The sequence below is a fragment of the Rhynchophorus ferrugineus genome, unplaced genomic scaffold (genome assembly GCF_030347505.1).
Source record: "Rhynchophorus ferrugineus isolate W39M unplaced genomic scaffold, kcgeb_rfMv2 rfM3, whole genome shotgun sequence".
Lineage (NCBI taxonomy): Eukaryota > Metazoa > Arthropoda > Insecta > Coleoptera > Curculionidae > Rhynchophorus > Rhynchophorus ferrugineus.
The window spans coordinates 2,797,390-2,814,826 of NW_027472582.1; the positions used below are offsets into that span (position 1 = coordinate 2,797,390).

The 17,437-nt window shown below is 31.8% G+C and overlaps 1 protein-coding gene across 2 annotated transcripts in view; it reads right to left on the reverse strand.

Annotated features, from left to right (window-relative positions):
- Window positions 1–17,437, reverse strand: part of LOC143192690 (lachesin) — a 207,089-nt gene that overhangs the window by 48,773 nt on the left and 140,879 nt on the right. Inside the window, exon 3 of one of the 2 annotated variants that reach the window (XM_076398185.1) lies at window positions 15,665–15,786. In XM_076398185.1, the coding sequence (XP_076254300.1) occupies window positions 15,665–15,786 (122 nt within the window). Of the gene's footprint in view, window positions 1–15,664; window positions 15,790–17,437 lie in introns of both variants that reach the window. The other variant, XM_076398184.1, reaches the window with a different exon arrangement.

The following is a 17,437-nucleotide window of genomic DNA, read 5'->3' on the forward strand; positions in this document are numbered from 1 at the left end:
TACGGTATATCGAGATTTTTTTACAGAGCGTAGGAAAATAAAAACACTATTGATCATATATGGAGAAAAATTTGATGCTTGTACAATATTACAACCAAAATAATTTAATTTATTCATTTCTATTGATACAAATATTCCTTTTTCCGGAATCGTTGAGAAATGTTTGAGAGAAAATGTTATCTTTTGACATTTTTTTGAGTTTGAGTTTCCGAATACTGCCACAAGAAAATCAACCATCAAGTATTAGTATGCTAAGTTTAGACGTGCTGAAATGAGCACCGAAGACGGTGAACGCATTGGGCGCCCAAAAGAGATTGTTACTGACGAAAACATAAAAAAATCTACAAAACGATTTTGAATGACCGTAAATTGAAACTGAATGAAATAGCTAGCACTCTAAATATATCAACTGAATGTGTACATCATATCATTCACGAATATTTAGGTATGAGAAAGCTCTGTGTAAAGTGGGTGCCGCGCGAGCTCACTTTTGACCAAAAACAACGACGAGTTGATGATTCGGGGCCGTGTTTGAAGATGATCAAGCGTAATAAACCCGAGTTTTTGCGTGGATATGTGACAATGAATGAAACATGGCTCCATCATTTCACTAAGACGTCCGATCGACAGTTTTCCGAGTGGACCGCACACGATAAACCCGCTCCAAAGCGCGAGAAAACGTAATAATCGACTGGCAAGGTTATGGCACATGGAATAACTTTGATTTTTTAACTAATTAACTTTCATTGATTACCTTGAACAACGAAGGACCATCAAGAGCGACTATTACATAGCGTTATTGGGCCGTTAGAAGGACCAAATGGCCGAAAAAACGGCCGAACTTGCAGAAAAATAAAGTGCTGATTCACTAAGACAATGAACCGTATCAAAAATCCATGAATTGGGCTTCGAATTGCTTCCTCATCCACCGCATTCTCCAGATCTGACCCCTAGCGACTATTTCCCGATCTGAAATCACAAAAGAATGTTCGCTGGGAAGAAATTTTCGTCGAATGAAGAGGTAATCGACGAATCTGAGGCCTATTTTGAAGCAAAGGACAAATCGTAGTACAAAAATGGTATCGAAAAGTTGGAGCGTCGCTATAGACTTCTAGATAATATTTCTTAAGTAACTATTGCGAAGATAACGAGTTAATAACGATTGTTAATTAGTATTTCCTTATACAGAAGAAAAATCTATAGACTGCTCATCGGTAACATTTAAAAATATCCGTAACCACCTTGTTGCTACGTCTCCTTTTCGCATCATTGACATCGGGGAGAAAAACCCATCGGTCAAAATAATTCCGATGTCATGCCGAATCTGCGCGTCTACCGAAGACGGGGGCGGTCACATTCCAGGGCCAGGGTCTGATCAGGCGGACGCACGATATAGATTTTGTCAGTCCCTGATTTTTCTTATTCCAGAGTCGAATTTATCTCGGCGCCCGACATAGATAATGTTTTTTTGGCTGATGGGCAGTGAAAAAACTTCATTTTAGTTTCTTAATGGTTTAGACGTGTCCGGTGATTGATTTTTTCGGATTCTTTTGATCTTTATCCGTTTAGGCTTTTCAGGATGGATAGCAGGAATGGAAAATTACGACGAAATATCTGGAAAGTGGCTAAATAAGTCTAGAGTACTAATGCTATACTAATAATTAGTGTTGGGAACTATCGACTGAAATTGACTATCGACTGATTAGTAATTGACAACTTTTTGCTATCTACTGTTCAGTCACTATTTTTGGTTCGACTGATTTTACTACTTTTTACCACTAACTGTTTTCAGTCGCTATTTTCGGTCCGACTAATTTTGTTACTACTTACTATCGACTATTTCCGTTTTTTTAGTTACTATTTTTGGATCTACTAGTTTCATTCGACTGATTCTTGACGTTCTGGTTGTGTCGTCCTGGCCGCGATCTTGACACAAATGTACTCAATTTATGCTTACATAGATTTATATGTAATATATGTAGTTTTATGATTTTTTTGGTAGTTTACTTGTAAATAACAGTATATTGTATATTAATATTATAGCATTTTGTAGGATATTTTTCAAAAATTGGTCAATCAGACATTCAATCAAAGACATTCAATAGAAAAATTTCGCTCCTTTTTACAGATTCACAGAACATTCAAATATAATAGTAATTCTACTTTGTTTAAAATTAAATTACAAATTGCATGTTATGTATTATTATTATAATAGTATTCAGTAATTATTTATTCCTTTTCTTTTTTAAAGTTAGTTCGTGAAGGAATGTATATATTTCCGTCTCGCTTATACTACCGTTGGAAAATATAAGCACAAATAAAATTAGCCGCCCCAAGCAATTATCTCCGTCCTTTCCTCTCTCACAATTTATACAGGAAAGGATTCGTACATCTTCGTCTGACATCACGAATTGAAAAAAACAGTCGAACCGTGCATTTGACTGAAAATAGTAACTACTATTTTGTTAGTTTTTTGACTATAGACTGTTTCGACTCTTTTGTGACTGTTTACTTATTAAGGAAGAAACTCAATGGAATAATTTAATATTATTTGTTTCACTTCCTTATTTATAATCAAAATAAATAGTCCTATTTACGGGGATAGATGGCTATTGCGTGGGTTAGATGTCGCAAAGATATTTTGATTTGTGGGATAGTTGCCTTGAGGAAAACATTAGGAATATTCGGAGTTTCTTAATTTTAATCGATATTAACTAAATGAGAAGATAAAAAATAATCATATGTTTTATAACAATATGTTGATTTTTCAGGTGGCACAATCATATTTAGCACTTACTTATTTTAGATACTCTTTTATTAACAGAAATTAAAGAAGTTCTTATCCAGTTTCCTCTTCGTTATTATTTATTTAACATATTGTATTATTTTTATCGCTATATAATATATATTTTCTATAAGGTATCTAATTTAAAATACAGTAATTACAATACAGTAATTTTTTCTACTACTATTTTTTCTAGGAAATGTTCTAACTTCAATTAACTTCAGCTATATGGTACACTCATCTTCGGTACTAATCTCAAATACTTATTATCTTAAATATAATCACAATCGTGTTCAAGCTTCTTCTTCGTTGTTTCTTTTTTTCGTTTTTTTTTCAGGCTCTATTATTTTTTATTTTTAATAGGCATACCTTTTACAGTGCGCAATTTTAAACATTAACATTGGTTAAAATAATCATCGTATATTGTGCAGTTTTCGTGCAATTATTTTTTATATATGGGTTGAGTTGTAGGATGAATCTGACTCATTTTAAAGTGTTCCATTTCTTTGATTGAAAACATAACCTATAATTTAAAGTTATACAACAAAATTCTGATCTAAGTAAAATACACATTATAGTACAGCCACAATAGTTAATAGGTTAGAGTTAAAGCTCTTATTGCTTTCATACACAATTTTACATACGATTGATAACCAGACGACTTTTACAGGCTCATTATGTTATTATATTTATATTTAGAGTATATTACTTCACAGCAACCTCAGTCCGCTTTTGATGGCCTTAAACCCCAAACTGTAATGCTTCTGTTGGTAATCCATGAATTAGAGGTGTTTTGCAAAGCTTTATTGATTCCAAATTGGAATACTTTATGGGTAGTGGTCTTTTGGATAGAGATTCAGCTGCGATATTTTTGCCTAAACTCTATTTAGCTTACAAATGAATGGTTTAAGTACTGCGAACTGGAGAACGATTGCCAATCCAATGTCAACCCGTCTACTTTTCTTAATAACTAATTTGATTTTAGTTAATTGAATTAATTTTAAAGAGAACAGCCTTATGATCTCCCCGGAATCTTACCGATTGTGCCAAATACAAAATGGAAAAAAATTTAGACTCTATCACGTTAAGATAATTTTATTTAAACTTACAAAATCAAGGAATTAATGTTATAATAATAATAAGCATTAAACATCACCCTCAAAGAATGCAAATTTAATTTTTGCAAATAAATTAGATACCCTCGCGAATATTTATAATAGTTATTCGAAGTTCTACACCGAAAAGAACATAATAAAAATTGTTGTTTGTCGTAAGTTCACTGAAATGAATTAATAAGCGTACTAAAAGCCTCCAAGAATAATAGAGCGAAAGCGAAATTATCGCGCAAAGTAACTTTTCCAGCCAGCTACTAAATTCCTTAGAATACCAAAAAGTTTTTCTAACAAAGTAAACGCTCTAAGTCCATTTTATCTAAAAGTATAACCTACAAATTTTATTGGAGCGTTAAATTTAGCAGGAAACCTTTATTACGGGAATAATTCCGCCCATATATTTATTCGTCGGGATCCGGGGAAGACGATCCGGGGATACTTTGATCTGTGCTAGTTTTCTACTTGATTTCATTCTTTTTATATAATATAAATAATCTAACGCTCGAAAAAGAGTAATAAGTATTAGAGTGATGAGTTAATGCTTGGCAGTTTTTCGTTTAATAAATCAAAGTATTTTCTAGTTTTTTCACAATGGTAAGACTGTGTTAATAGACGCAAACACCTTTTACTACAACTGTACCGCTTAGAACTGAATTATTAAAATCTTACATTAGAATGTTTACATTCTTAGCAAGAATATTTAGAGTCAAACAAGAGGAAGCCTAGTCTACAATAAAAGAAGCTAAAGCAGGTGTACTACAAGGAATTTTGGTGTTGAAGACAATAGCGAAGAAGCCACACGAAAATTAATGGTTAATAAAAATTAACGAAACATAAAATATAGGCATGTGCAGTATAAAGTATAATCAGTAACAATAATTAGTACTAGCATTCCATATAGCCACAACACCAAGTATCTCGGAATGAATTTTGGTGATAAACTTTGCTGAAAGAAGCATATAAAAAAGAAACGGAAAGAAATGGAGCTCAAATATTTGAAAATCTATTGTTTAATTGGCAGCAAATAACACCAGAATAGGGCACTGACTCTAAATAATCAAACTATTTGATCTTGTGTAATGTAGTATAGCGAGATGCATTTAATATATAAGCAGCAGAATTTATAGGGTCAATAGGTCCTCCTAAGGAACATACCTAGATTCATATCACTGTATTGACAAATTATAGGTTAGTTGGTAAAGATCAGTACCTAAGAATGTAGCAAATAAATAAATAAAAATTATCTTTCTGTATATATAATTCTCTTTTATTGACGTATTTTCTTTACTTCTCATCCTGTCAAACTTCGTTAGGCCCTTGATCTTTCTGAGGAATTTCATTCCTGCTACTTGTATCTTACTTTTAGCTATTTTATATACACACTCTTACATATTCTCTTAGTTTCATATTAAATATATATAAAGTTTTCTATGGATATCTTAGCTTATAAGTTTTTTTATTACATCATCTGCAAAATCTCCTACCGACATTACTATTTTATCGATATTTTTATGTACTTTGATATGTATTTATTATTCCATCCCTCATTATTATAAACAGGGTAAAGCTTAAACTTCTGTCTTGTTTGAATCCTGCTTAGGTTTTAGAGGTTCTTGATTTCATGTTGTCTGTAATGACGGCATTAATATTTATCTAGAACAACAACTATTTATTCTAATATAACTCTTAATGTTTCTCTTTGTACGATATCAAAAGCCTTTTGTAAATCAATAAAAGCTGGTCATAACTATTTTTATACAGGATTTATTAAACATAAAATGGTATAAGTTATAATAGTTTTCATTAAAATAGATGACTATAATTTTAAACTACAAATAAATAATTGATGTCAATATTATTAAACAAACTTTAGTGTTTATACTAAATTCTGTCACAAAGCTTTACAAATATTTTATATACCTTTATATGCATGTCATGTTCAATAACAATTTCAACAACACAAAAGACTTTCTTTGTAAGGATATTACGTATACCTAATACGCCGCATATCGGTTCCATCTGCTTTGAATAGCAACAGTAGCGGAATTAGAACCCATATAATAATTCGTCTGGAATTTAGTTCGTGCCTCAAAAGAAATATATGTGATGTCCGACAGCTAAGCCGGCGGACACACGATATATATTTTGTCAACCCCTGGTTCCCTTGTTCCAGGTCGAAATTTATTTCGGATCCGGGCATTTTTTCGTCATCGCATTTTTTCTCTGTCCCCCAATGTGAAAAAAGTCGTTTTAGCTTTTCTAATGGTTTCCGTATTTGGTGATTGATTTACTTTCTCCCTTTTGGTTATCTCAACATAAAATTGACATATATCTATCTATCTATCTATCTATCTATATATATATATATATATATATATATATATATATATATATATATACATATATATATATATATATATATATATATATATATATATATATATATATATACATATATATATATATATATATATATATATATATATATATATATATATATATATATATATATACATATATATATATATATATATATATACATATATATATATATATATATATATATATATATATATATATATATATATATATATATATATATATATATATATACTATTTACTATTTACTATTAAAATATAGTGGCTGCCGATATTTTTCTAACAGGTCAATTGAAAAGTCTCTGGCCTGGCACATAGATGGCGCTACTAGAATTAAATCCATATGTTTTTTAGTTAGCCTTGACCCTCAAAAGATTCGTGTATAAATTTGACAACTGCCAGATCATTAGTTATCATTAGTGAAGCAACTTTTTTTATTGTGAAGAAACTGGATAAAATATTACATTTTGTAGAGAAAAAATACAGTTGAAGCAAAAACTTGCCTTGATGTCGAGTATTCGGACACTGTCAAATTAAAATCAACCATCAAGGATTGGAATTCTAAATTTAGACGTGCCGAAATAAGCACCAAAGACGGTGAAAGCTGTAAATGTCCAAGGGAAGTTGTTACCAACGAAAACATCTAAAAAACCCACATCATGATTTCAATGACCGGAAATTGAAATTGAATGAAATAGCACAGACTTTAAAAATATCAACTGAACGTGTACATCATATCCCTCACGAATATTTGGGTATGAGAAAGCCGCATTGCCGCGCGAGCTCACTTTTCACTCACACTGACCAAAAAAAGCGACGAGTTTATTATTCGGAGCAGTGTTTGAAAATGATCAAGTATCATAAGACCGAGTTTTTGCTTCGATATGTGACAATGGATGAAGCATGGCTCCATCATTTCACTCCGACGTCCAATCGACAGTCATCCGAGTGGACTGCACATGATGAATACGCTCCAAAGCATGGGAAAACGCAACAGTCGGCTAGCAGGGTTATGGCGTCTTTATTGCGGGATGCGTATGGAATAATTTTCACTGACTACCTTGAAGATGGAAGAACTATTAACAGCGACTATTACGTATTATTCGGCCGTTTGAAGGACCAAATCGCCGATAAATCGGCCACATTTGAAGAATAAGAATGTGCTGCTTCACCAAGACAATGCACCTTGTCACAAGTCAATGAAAATGATGGCAAAATCCATGAATTGGTCTTCGAATTGCTTCCTCATCCACTGTATTCTCCAGTAACTATTTCCTGTTCTTAGATCTCAAAAGAATGCTCGCTGAGAAGAAATTTTCATCGAATGAATAGGTGGTCGTTGAAACTTAGACCTATAATGAAGCAAATTACAAATCGTAATACAATGATGGTATGGAAAAGTTGGAGGATCGCTATAATCAGTGTATCACCGTCGAAGAGAATTATGTTGAATAAAAAAAAGCTAATGTTGCTAAAAAATGCGTTTTACTATGGTAGGCCGGGGACTTTTCAATTGACCTGTTAGCACTAATTTTTCGTTAATAAAAAATGACCAGAAAGCACCGGATATGACTATATTTACCATTAATTTTTAGTTATAACCGCAGCATTATACATTATATATAATACATTAAAATTAATAATTAATTATATACAAATCTTCACGTAGTCCATTAGGAATTAAAACATATTAATAATTAATTTAATTTACCTAGGTACCTGGTAAATATATTACGTATTCATTTGACAAAATTCCATATACTCCTAATTATATGGCCGGGGTGTACATGTATCCCATTTAATCTCTGTTAAATACGGTCCTAATTAAATTTGTATTACGTTAAAATTAATCGACTAAAATTGGGCAACGAAAGACGTCCTACCGGTACGGCTGTCTGTCTATGAACACTTCTTCGTCGGCTGAAGTGATTTTAATTGAATATTAACGCTGAATTATTACCGGAATGGCTTGCACGAAGTCGAATAATGAATTCTGAACGGAATAATTAGGATGTAATGGAGATGCTTCACGATCGTTTGATCGAAAATAATACACTTGTTAAAGTCGGAATTGATTTATGAGAAATTGCCGGTTAATTGTTGGTATCAGCGATTTGAATGTCTTCATTATAAGTCTGTCTGCGGAGGAAACGATGAAATTTGTGTTGAAATTTCATGCTTTACTGCAATTTATTTTTATTTATAACTTGTATTAGATATATTTGGCATAGAGGGAAAAACATAGTACTAACGCACGAATTTGCGTTTATTAACAAGCAACTATTGACCAGGTCCACAGAATAACAGATGTTATTGAGAAAGCCTAGAAAAGTAAAAAAGTATACTCAGCTATATTCTTAGATATAGCACAAGCCTTCGATAAGGACCATATGACAAAATAACACACAGAACTATTAAAATCGTACATTTCAACCAGAATATTTAGAGTCAAACAAGAAGAGGATACAATAAAAGAAGCTAAAGCAGGTGTACCACAAGGAAGTGTACTGGGACCAATGCTTTATCTTCTCTACACTTGTGATATACCACAATTGGAGAATATTACGATGGCTACATTTGCTGATGATACTGTGATTAAAGCTGTCGGAGACAATATTGAAGAAGCTTCATAAAAATTATAACAGGCAAGCGACAATAAAAATAATTGGTCACAAACTTGGAAAATAAAATTTAATGAAAGTAAATCTGTGCATGTGCAGTTCACCTACAAACAGACCGTACAAGCGGCAATAACATTAAATAATACTCATTCCATGTAGCAACAACGCTAAATATCTCGGAATGAATCTGGACGCAAAACTTCGCTGGAAGGAACATATAAAGAAGAAAAGAACAGAACTGAAATTGAATCAATACCACAATTATCAATACATAATAAATTGCTATTATATAAGAAAATACTGAAACTAATAAGGACATACGGAGTTCAATTATGGAGATCTTCTGCAAATAGTAACAGGAACAAAATACAAATTTTTCAGAACAAAGTCCTGAAAGGTATTGTAGGCGCACTCAAACACTATAGGACTGATTACCTACATCGAGACGAAGGACAAATATCTGAAGAGATACCCACAGTCAGCCAAGAAATCAAGAGAATTGCAAGGGGGCATGAGGAAATACTCGATTCTCATGAGAATGCAGAAGTATTGCAACTTTTGGATACCACCAGAACAGGACACCGACTCAAAAGAATAAAACCATCTGATTTTGTGTAGTGTTGCCTAGTGAGCTGCATATAATAAAATATACAGCAGTGACATGTATGAACACTATTTCACTAGAGAGTGCGCTAGGGCCGATGGGTCCTACTAGTTATATAGCTAGATTTAATGTATCATAAAGACATATTTTAGTAAATAAAAAAAAAAAAGATATGTTTGGTATAATCTTTATGTACAAATTAATTTGTTACTATTGTTCTGTTGTACTTTATCAGTATACAGGAAGGACGTGTGAGAATGTGTAAATGTATAACTTTGTGTCTCCGCAACTAAAATTAAATTAGCCTACGTAAGCTAAAGTTAAATACTATACACTATACAAGTTCACTTTAAACTTCTGAATTCCTATGGGTTAACCGGTAACTGTATTGTTTCTTCATTGTTGCGTTTTAGTTACCAATTTTCATGTTCTATAGCGAAATCTGGTATAGCTTGGAAATTCCGTTCGTTATTCCATTATTTTGGCATCGTTGGTTTACTAGTTTGTTTCATGTTTCAGTTTCAACCGCATATTTGAACTTAATCAAAGTCCAAGGCGTAGGACTCCAAATAGGCTTTTAAATAGACCAATATCTTTGACTTTAGTCAATTTATTTGACTTTGAGTTTCATCTGCATTGCCTTTTGTTTAACTCGATGTTTCTAATTGAGCCTATCATTGAGATGGATGCCAATATTTTGCTTATTCTGTTTGAGGAATTGTGTGTCCGGCGAGTGATATAATTAGTTTTTTATAATTTTTTGCCTTTACACAAAATTGGCATGTAGAAATTTGGATCTGTTAAGCTCCAATTCCAGTTTTTAGTCCATTTGTGTATCTTGTTGATTGCCACTTGAATAGCACATTTTGAATAAGTTCGATTACTAATCTTTTACTCTTTCTGGTGGTCTTTGCATTTTTAATTCACATGGTTTTTCAAACAGATTATGCAACATCAAACAGAACAAATGATGACGACAGGTCGCAATGTCTGGTGAATATAGAGTGTAGAGTAAGGCATCACCTTACATGTACTAACAGGGATCTGTTTACTTAATTGATGGATGAAAACGCAACAATTATAATTGTTAGTGATGATTTATATGGAGTAATATTTTTATGTCTCTGTTTTTAGGTTTATTTGTACATATATTGATGGGCAATGTTCTCGGAATATATAGTATTATCTCAGGGTATATCCTGTTAGCATCATTCACAGTTTGAAGTTTAGAAGGAGATATACTGGTTGTTAATTTCTGTGTTGATTTGGAAGGATTTTAATTATTTCTCACTAATAGACATATATTAGAATTTGGAACATGGAAGTCAGATAGAAGTTCCTTGCCATAATCTGAGATTTACTTGATTTGATTGCATATTCTTCACAATTGTACCGTTTGTTCATATTTCCTTAGAACTACATATGTCAGAATTCTATATGAGTTTCTTTGCGTACATAATCATTATGTTGGATGTTAGAAAAATGTCTGGGTTTAGTAAGGGTTTAATTATCTGTTAACAATATATATGGATTTGATTGTTTGTAAACAGCTTTTTTTTCGGTAATTTAGTTGTTTTTTATAAAGATCTCTAATAGACTCTTCTTTTCATTTGGTTGACCTTGTGTGGGGGATAATGACTGGAAAGTTTATGACAAGTGGTCTTCACAATTTTTTATTATGTATTAATTTTTATTTGTATTACTCGATGATATTATCAATGTAGATCAATATCGACTACAACTAATGTATTTAAGCTGATAACTGCGCGAAAAGCCATTGGAATACGAGAAAAGTGGCAATAATATTATTCTTCAACATGATAGCTCAACTATGTGCTATAAAAACCGGTAAAATTATACTTGGGAACATTGAAATGGATAGTGCAACTCCACCTGTCATATTCCACGGACCTTACTCCTTCAGATTGCGACTTGTTCCGACAAAAGAATCGTGACCTGTCTGAGTAATGCTTCAGTTTTTATGAAGATACCAAGAAATGTGTCGATTCCTAGATAGCCTCAAGAGATAGATCATTAGATAATAGAAGATAGATTTTCCGCTATAAAGTTTCAGTCTAAAAAAATCCTTTAATATTAATTTATAGGGCATACCTTCGAGTGATATAGATTCGAATGAGTCTTTACTCTATTGCTGACACAATTTTCTAAAAGCCCCATTTTCAGCCATCGAAATGCTTGTATGAACGTTTAAATTTAGTATTACGAAATCTGTGTATACTCAAGAAAAAGAAAATAAAATCTATTAACCGACTTCAAAAAAGGGAGAGGTTCTATGTTCAGCTGTACCTATTTTTTTTAATGTATGTTTTCAAATTTTTCAAATTTTTTAAAATTCTATTCGAAAGAGTGTCCTTTCGAGGTGGTTCTATTGGAACCAAATTAAGACCAGATGGCGGAAATGAGGGAAATCGAGAGAAACCTTAAATTTAAAAGGCACGTACAAAGTTTTCACATATTTTTTATCTAAAATAATTAGATATATGGGTATAATGTCACTGCTGAATAGATGTGACGAAAAATTGGAAGTTCAGTGCGAAAACCATTCAGTTTGCTTTTCAAGCACTAACCAAATCATATGAGAAGTCGTAGAAACATGGTAGGCAACTGTTTCTATGGTGTAATAGTTCGAACGTTAAGCGCACACGCGAAAAAAAATGCTTGGCTGGAACATTTGTCAAATCACCTTGACTAAGCAGCGGGCCTCAGTGCCTGAAACATTCCATATTTTCAATCATTGCTTCTTTATTCCTATTTTTTCCTCATACTAGGCTGTACTTTAACTTGGTCTATCCAGTGTAATAACAGCGTAATTTATTGAGTAAAATAAATCTAACACTAAAATGAAAAAATTAAAATATTTTAACAACTTTAACGACTTCAAAAAATAAATAAAGTACTCACTAAAATGTAAAAAAAAATCAAACTTAAGTAAATAAAAATCAGTTAGTTTGAAGTCGGTGAGGGTTCCTCAAGCAATACAAAAATAATAATATAGTTTTATGACATACATACAAAATTAAAAAGGAACAAAACATATCTAATTTAATATAACTGTTTGGGCACGGTACCGACTTCAAACTGATTTTTATTTAGTTATTACGAGGATTATTACGTAAATGTTTTATTTTAAAACGTTTTTATGGTGTTAAACGTCTAAGTTTGATTATTCTTTATTTCTTATTTGAAGTCGGTTCAAGAGGCAAAAAGAGAAATGGGAGAGGCAGGAGTGAGAATATTGGAATATAATATGATTTTTTCGTTTGAAATCTTTCTAAGCAGTTCATATAGCAGCAGCGAGAAAACACACGCACCCTTTACGGTATTTTTTACTATAGCAACGTTTGTATTATTGATAGTTCGCCTTCGCCATTCGATTCCGTAAGATGAAATTGATTTGTTAACAATCCCCATTTTTTCCCGGGACCTTTTTTCTCCTCTCTATCCGATCGTTCCAACTAAACCTGGGCGAGGGAGCGGAATTTGCCATAGTTTTCGACACAATATGAAATAAAACGCTTTCCGAAAAATTGCCTAATAGATTTCCCACAGGAAGGGAAGGCGTGGGCCACGAAATCTGAGAGAAATACGAATTTTCCAATAGCCCGAAACGCGATTTCATATTCAACGTATGAGCCAATAAAGCATTTTTGTTTCCTTTTCCGATAAAACTTCTACATTCTGGAAACTGTAATTCCGCGCTGCTAAATTCTTTATTTCATGGTCTGTCGTAAAACCTCCGCTATCACCGGCAAATATTATCGAAATAATATATTTTTAATTGCCGTTTTCAAAATGTTTATGGGCCCAATAAAAGCGGGACGGGGTTTCATGGCCGACGTCGATCTAAAATGTACTTTTTTTTTCAATTAAGGAATGTTATCTATAACATGGTGGCTCTTTTCTTGTCTTTTCCTAATACATTCGGGGTAATTGTTGTTAGCCTTCTGTATACCAGATGATTAAAAGATCTGCTATACTACTACATGGGATGTGACATATCTCACACTATAAAATGTTATAAAAGTTGTATCTACAAATTTGTTTTTGAATATTATGCGTTGAATATTATTTTTGTATCGTAGCCATCATGTTTAAGTAAAAATCGGGAATAATTAAAAAAAATTATTAAAACTGATAACTGAAAACTTACCTCTTACCTACGTATACTAAATTTAATTTAATTTAGGTTAATTTTATACTGAACTTAGTATACATAGGTTAAAATTATTATCTATTTATTAGCATAACTATGAAATTACTTATCTAGTTATCACAATTGTTTTTATTGCATCAGCAAACCATAAACTATGAATTAAACAGTAATTAAATATAGTAATCACTAATTTTAATTGAGATCACTAGGTTCCAAATTATTGCAGCCTTGACAATAGAGATCAGCATCCTCTATACATATCGGAGTTTGATATTTTGTACATGTGCATTTAGTTTTTCTGTCCTTCTTTCTAGGTCATTTTGAGCATCTCTGCATTATCTTTTTCTGGGAGGTTCTTTTATATTTTTAGAATAATCTTCAAAGTATCTACTGATAATGTTGTAAAAGACTTTTTGGAAGCTTTCTTCTTGTATACGAATGGTCTTTTACTAAAGAAAGGCCCAATTAGCGAATAAACATTCATCTCAAATTTGTTTTGTTTTTCTCTATCCCATTATTAATGACATATATAATCATACTATTTATTCCTTCATGATAGAATTATGCAAAAACATTGTTAGTGGTCATCTTTTGGAAATTCTTGAAATGTGGTAAGTTCTATTTAACTTGTCAACTGTATCAACACCACTTTTGCTCTGATTATAAAATGTTATCACTGCTCGTTTTTGTTTACTTCTGGTTGTATAGAATCAATTTCTTTGTCATGATGTAATGGCGACATCAGGTCGACACTTTACGAGGTTTTGGGGCGTAAGAAAACAAAGTTACATCATTTTGAAATTTAAAAATCCCAATACCCACTGTCGTAAGGTTATGGTAACTAGTTAAACAGGTCTATGGTAACATTCTGAGATGATTGTAATACATATATTGTACCAATCGATCTACAACACCATAAGATTCTTTGCTTACAGCGAAAGGTCTATTTTCGTGCTGGTTACTGCAATATATTTTCATATTTAGCGCGTAAAATGTATTGTTATCTACCAAAGCATGCATTTTAAAACATTACTTTACCAGTTTTGAAGGAATGTACTGATAGAAAGCACACCGTCCTCTAAAAGCAACTAGTTCTTCATCAATTGTAAGATTTTTATATGGGATATGTGCATCTTAACAGTTTTTTTGATAAAAAGTCAGTCTTTATTCTCTCACATCGTGTACTTGTACTCTCAAATCTCAAGTTGTTCAAGAAAATCTGTTCCTAGTCCTTTCTTCTCGAAAAATGTTAATTCCAGTGTAATTGGTGTAATCACAAATCTATCGTACTTTAATGGCCAGAACTCGCCAAACCTGATATAAAGAGTAATCAAACGTGCTTTCATCTCTTCCTTTGCTGTCCCTGTTTGTTGATTATCACTGCTAGTTTGCAAGCGTATTTTCCCGTTAGTGCAATTCATGAATGTATCTGTATCACAGATTTACCACAGATAATCAAACAATTATCTCTGTGAATGTGTACAGTTCCATCTGTATCATGAATAGAAAAACAGTTAAAGCTTGATTTTGACTGAAATAGTAATTATAATTTTGAGTTCCTAGTTTTCCAACTATCGACTGTCTGGACTGCTTTTAGTTCCCAACTCTAAATAAAACTAAAATGATTTTGGAAAATGTAAGTGTACTTTGAACATTAGGAGTAACGTATTATGTTTACGAACATTACAAGTTGGCACCACCTGTATGTAACTAAATATTACTATATTCATTAAATTTATTTCTCATATTTTCTATGAGATCTATTTGTGTGCTTCTAGTTTTTGATACTTGTATTTACAAATAAATATTAGAAGGCAAGTTTATTATAAATAAGGCATTTTCAATGAATTTCATTGCAGTATTTTACTATACTCCTCTTCAGTAGTTAGATATTGTGATGTATCAGTAAGAATAATTTTACTGTAATCATGCAGATAAAAAACACCTAGTGTAGCTGAAACGTTAGGAGCTCTGTTATATAAATATTACCTTATATTTTCCTATATTGTTGACTGAACATGAAAATATAGCTTCTCTTCCAAGAGGTACAGTTAAGTTGTGGATTGGTATTGCAAAATCTGGTTCATCCAGAAGATGCACAGTAGACCATTCTTCTGAAAAAATAAAAAGCTATGGTTGGCTATATCTAAAAATAGGATAAAAGTGAAATATGTTTATTATTTCTCGATTTGGAATCTGTGTGAAGGTATACAAGGAAGTAAAATTAAAACTTTCATAGTCACCAATAGGAATAATGGAATAAACTGATACTAAATATCTGATAAATTCATACAATGTTGTGAGGCATACAATAAGATGTATATTTTAGATTACATTTTTTTAGATCATAGTCTAGATATAAGTTTTATCATGAAAATCAAATATATATCAAAAATCATGAAAGAATTTCTAAGTACATATTTCTTAACTTTGGGATTGTCAAAATTTTGATTTATTGATATTTTTATAAGAAATAAGAAGAAGAATAGGACTTATAAAGAAGAGGGTAATATATGAAGTGATCATAATCTACGTATATAATGTTCTGTTAATATTTTTGGTCAGTAAAGAGTATTTTTTTTAAATATTCTTATTTTACAGCATGTATTTTTAAATATACGATGGTATATTTAAAAATATGTATATAAAACTGGTCCAAATGAACCATAGAAATTGCGAGATTGTGACGAAAAAAGTGATGCCTAACTTGTATATATATTAGTAAGTAATCATTTAGTAATAACTTAAATACCTTAGAATGTATTATTATAGCAATATTAAATCCATAATCTTAGGAATGGTAAAAAAACATCTTCATAGGATATGTATCTAACAAAAATTGTAGTAATGTCCCCAGTATTCTAGCAAAACTATTCTTTCAAATAAGATTGTAGCAATTCTCACATTCTGTGAGTAAACAGCCATTTCTTTATAATCTCACCAGTAGACTACGGACTATCTGCGTAAGGAAAACTGAATTATAATTAAGTGTCTAGTAATATCAGGGACATGATGTGTAAAATGGGTACATTATCATATAATTTAATTTTTTTTGCATTAAAAGTGGATACGGTTAGACATACTGTTTAATTTAGTGCTTCTGACATAGATCAAGTCCAACATCTACCGTATAACTTGTCTCCATATGGACGAAAATTTCTATCAACTTTTATTCAGTTTTAAAACGGGGAACGGCATAGACAGCAGTTTTAAAATGTCATGGCGAGCTGAAATAAACTCCTTCATGCCGGATTACGAGCCCGTGTCAAGCCTTGGGGAGGATGCAATCTCTCCAAGATAATAAAATTATTTTAAAAGTTCCCTCGTTCCGAGCGGGACGTAAAAATACTATCAACGTTCCCAGGTTAGTGTCTTAGATTATCCGGGGTATGCGTGTTACAAAATTACTTTTCTTTATGTTGATAATATAATGGATATATAATCTTTGATTTGATGGAAATTCAATAAAATTAAGATTGATACATTACGATTTGGAAGAATTTAATATTACCATTGCGATCAGAAAATAAGACTGAAGGATCTTGTTATTGCTTATTATAAATAAAGTTCACCAAGTGGTGGATTGAACAGTGTAACTCTTATTGCAAAAATTGCAATTTTTATCCCTGAAATTGTTTATTTTTGCAACTATACAGTATATAGGAGATAATACGAGGGTGGTTCAAATATGATCAAGACAAATACTCTGACGCGTTTATTCACTATTGAAAAAATGTACAGATTTTCTAGGTATTTTCCACC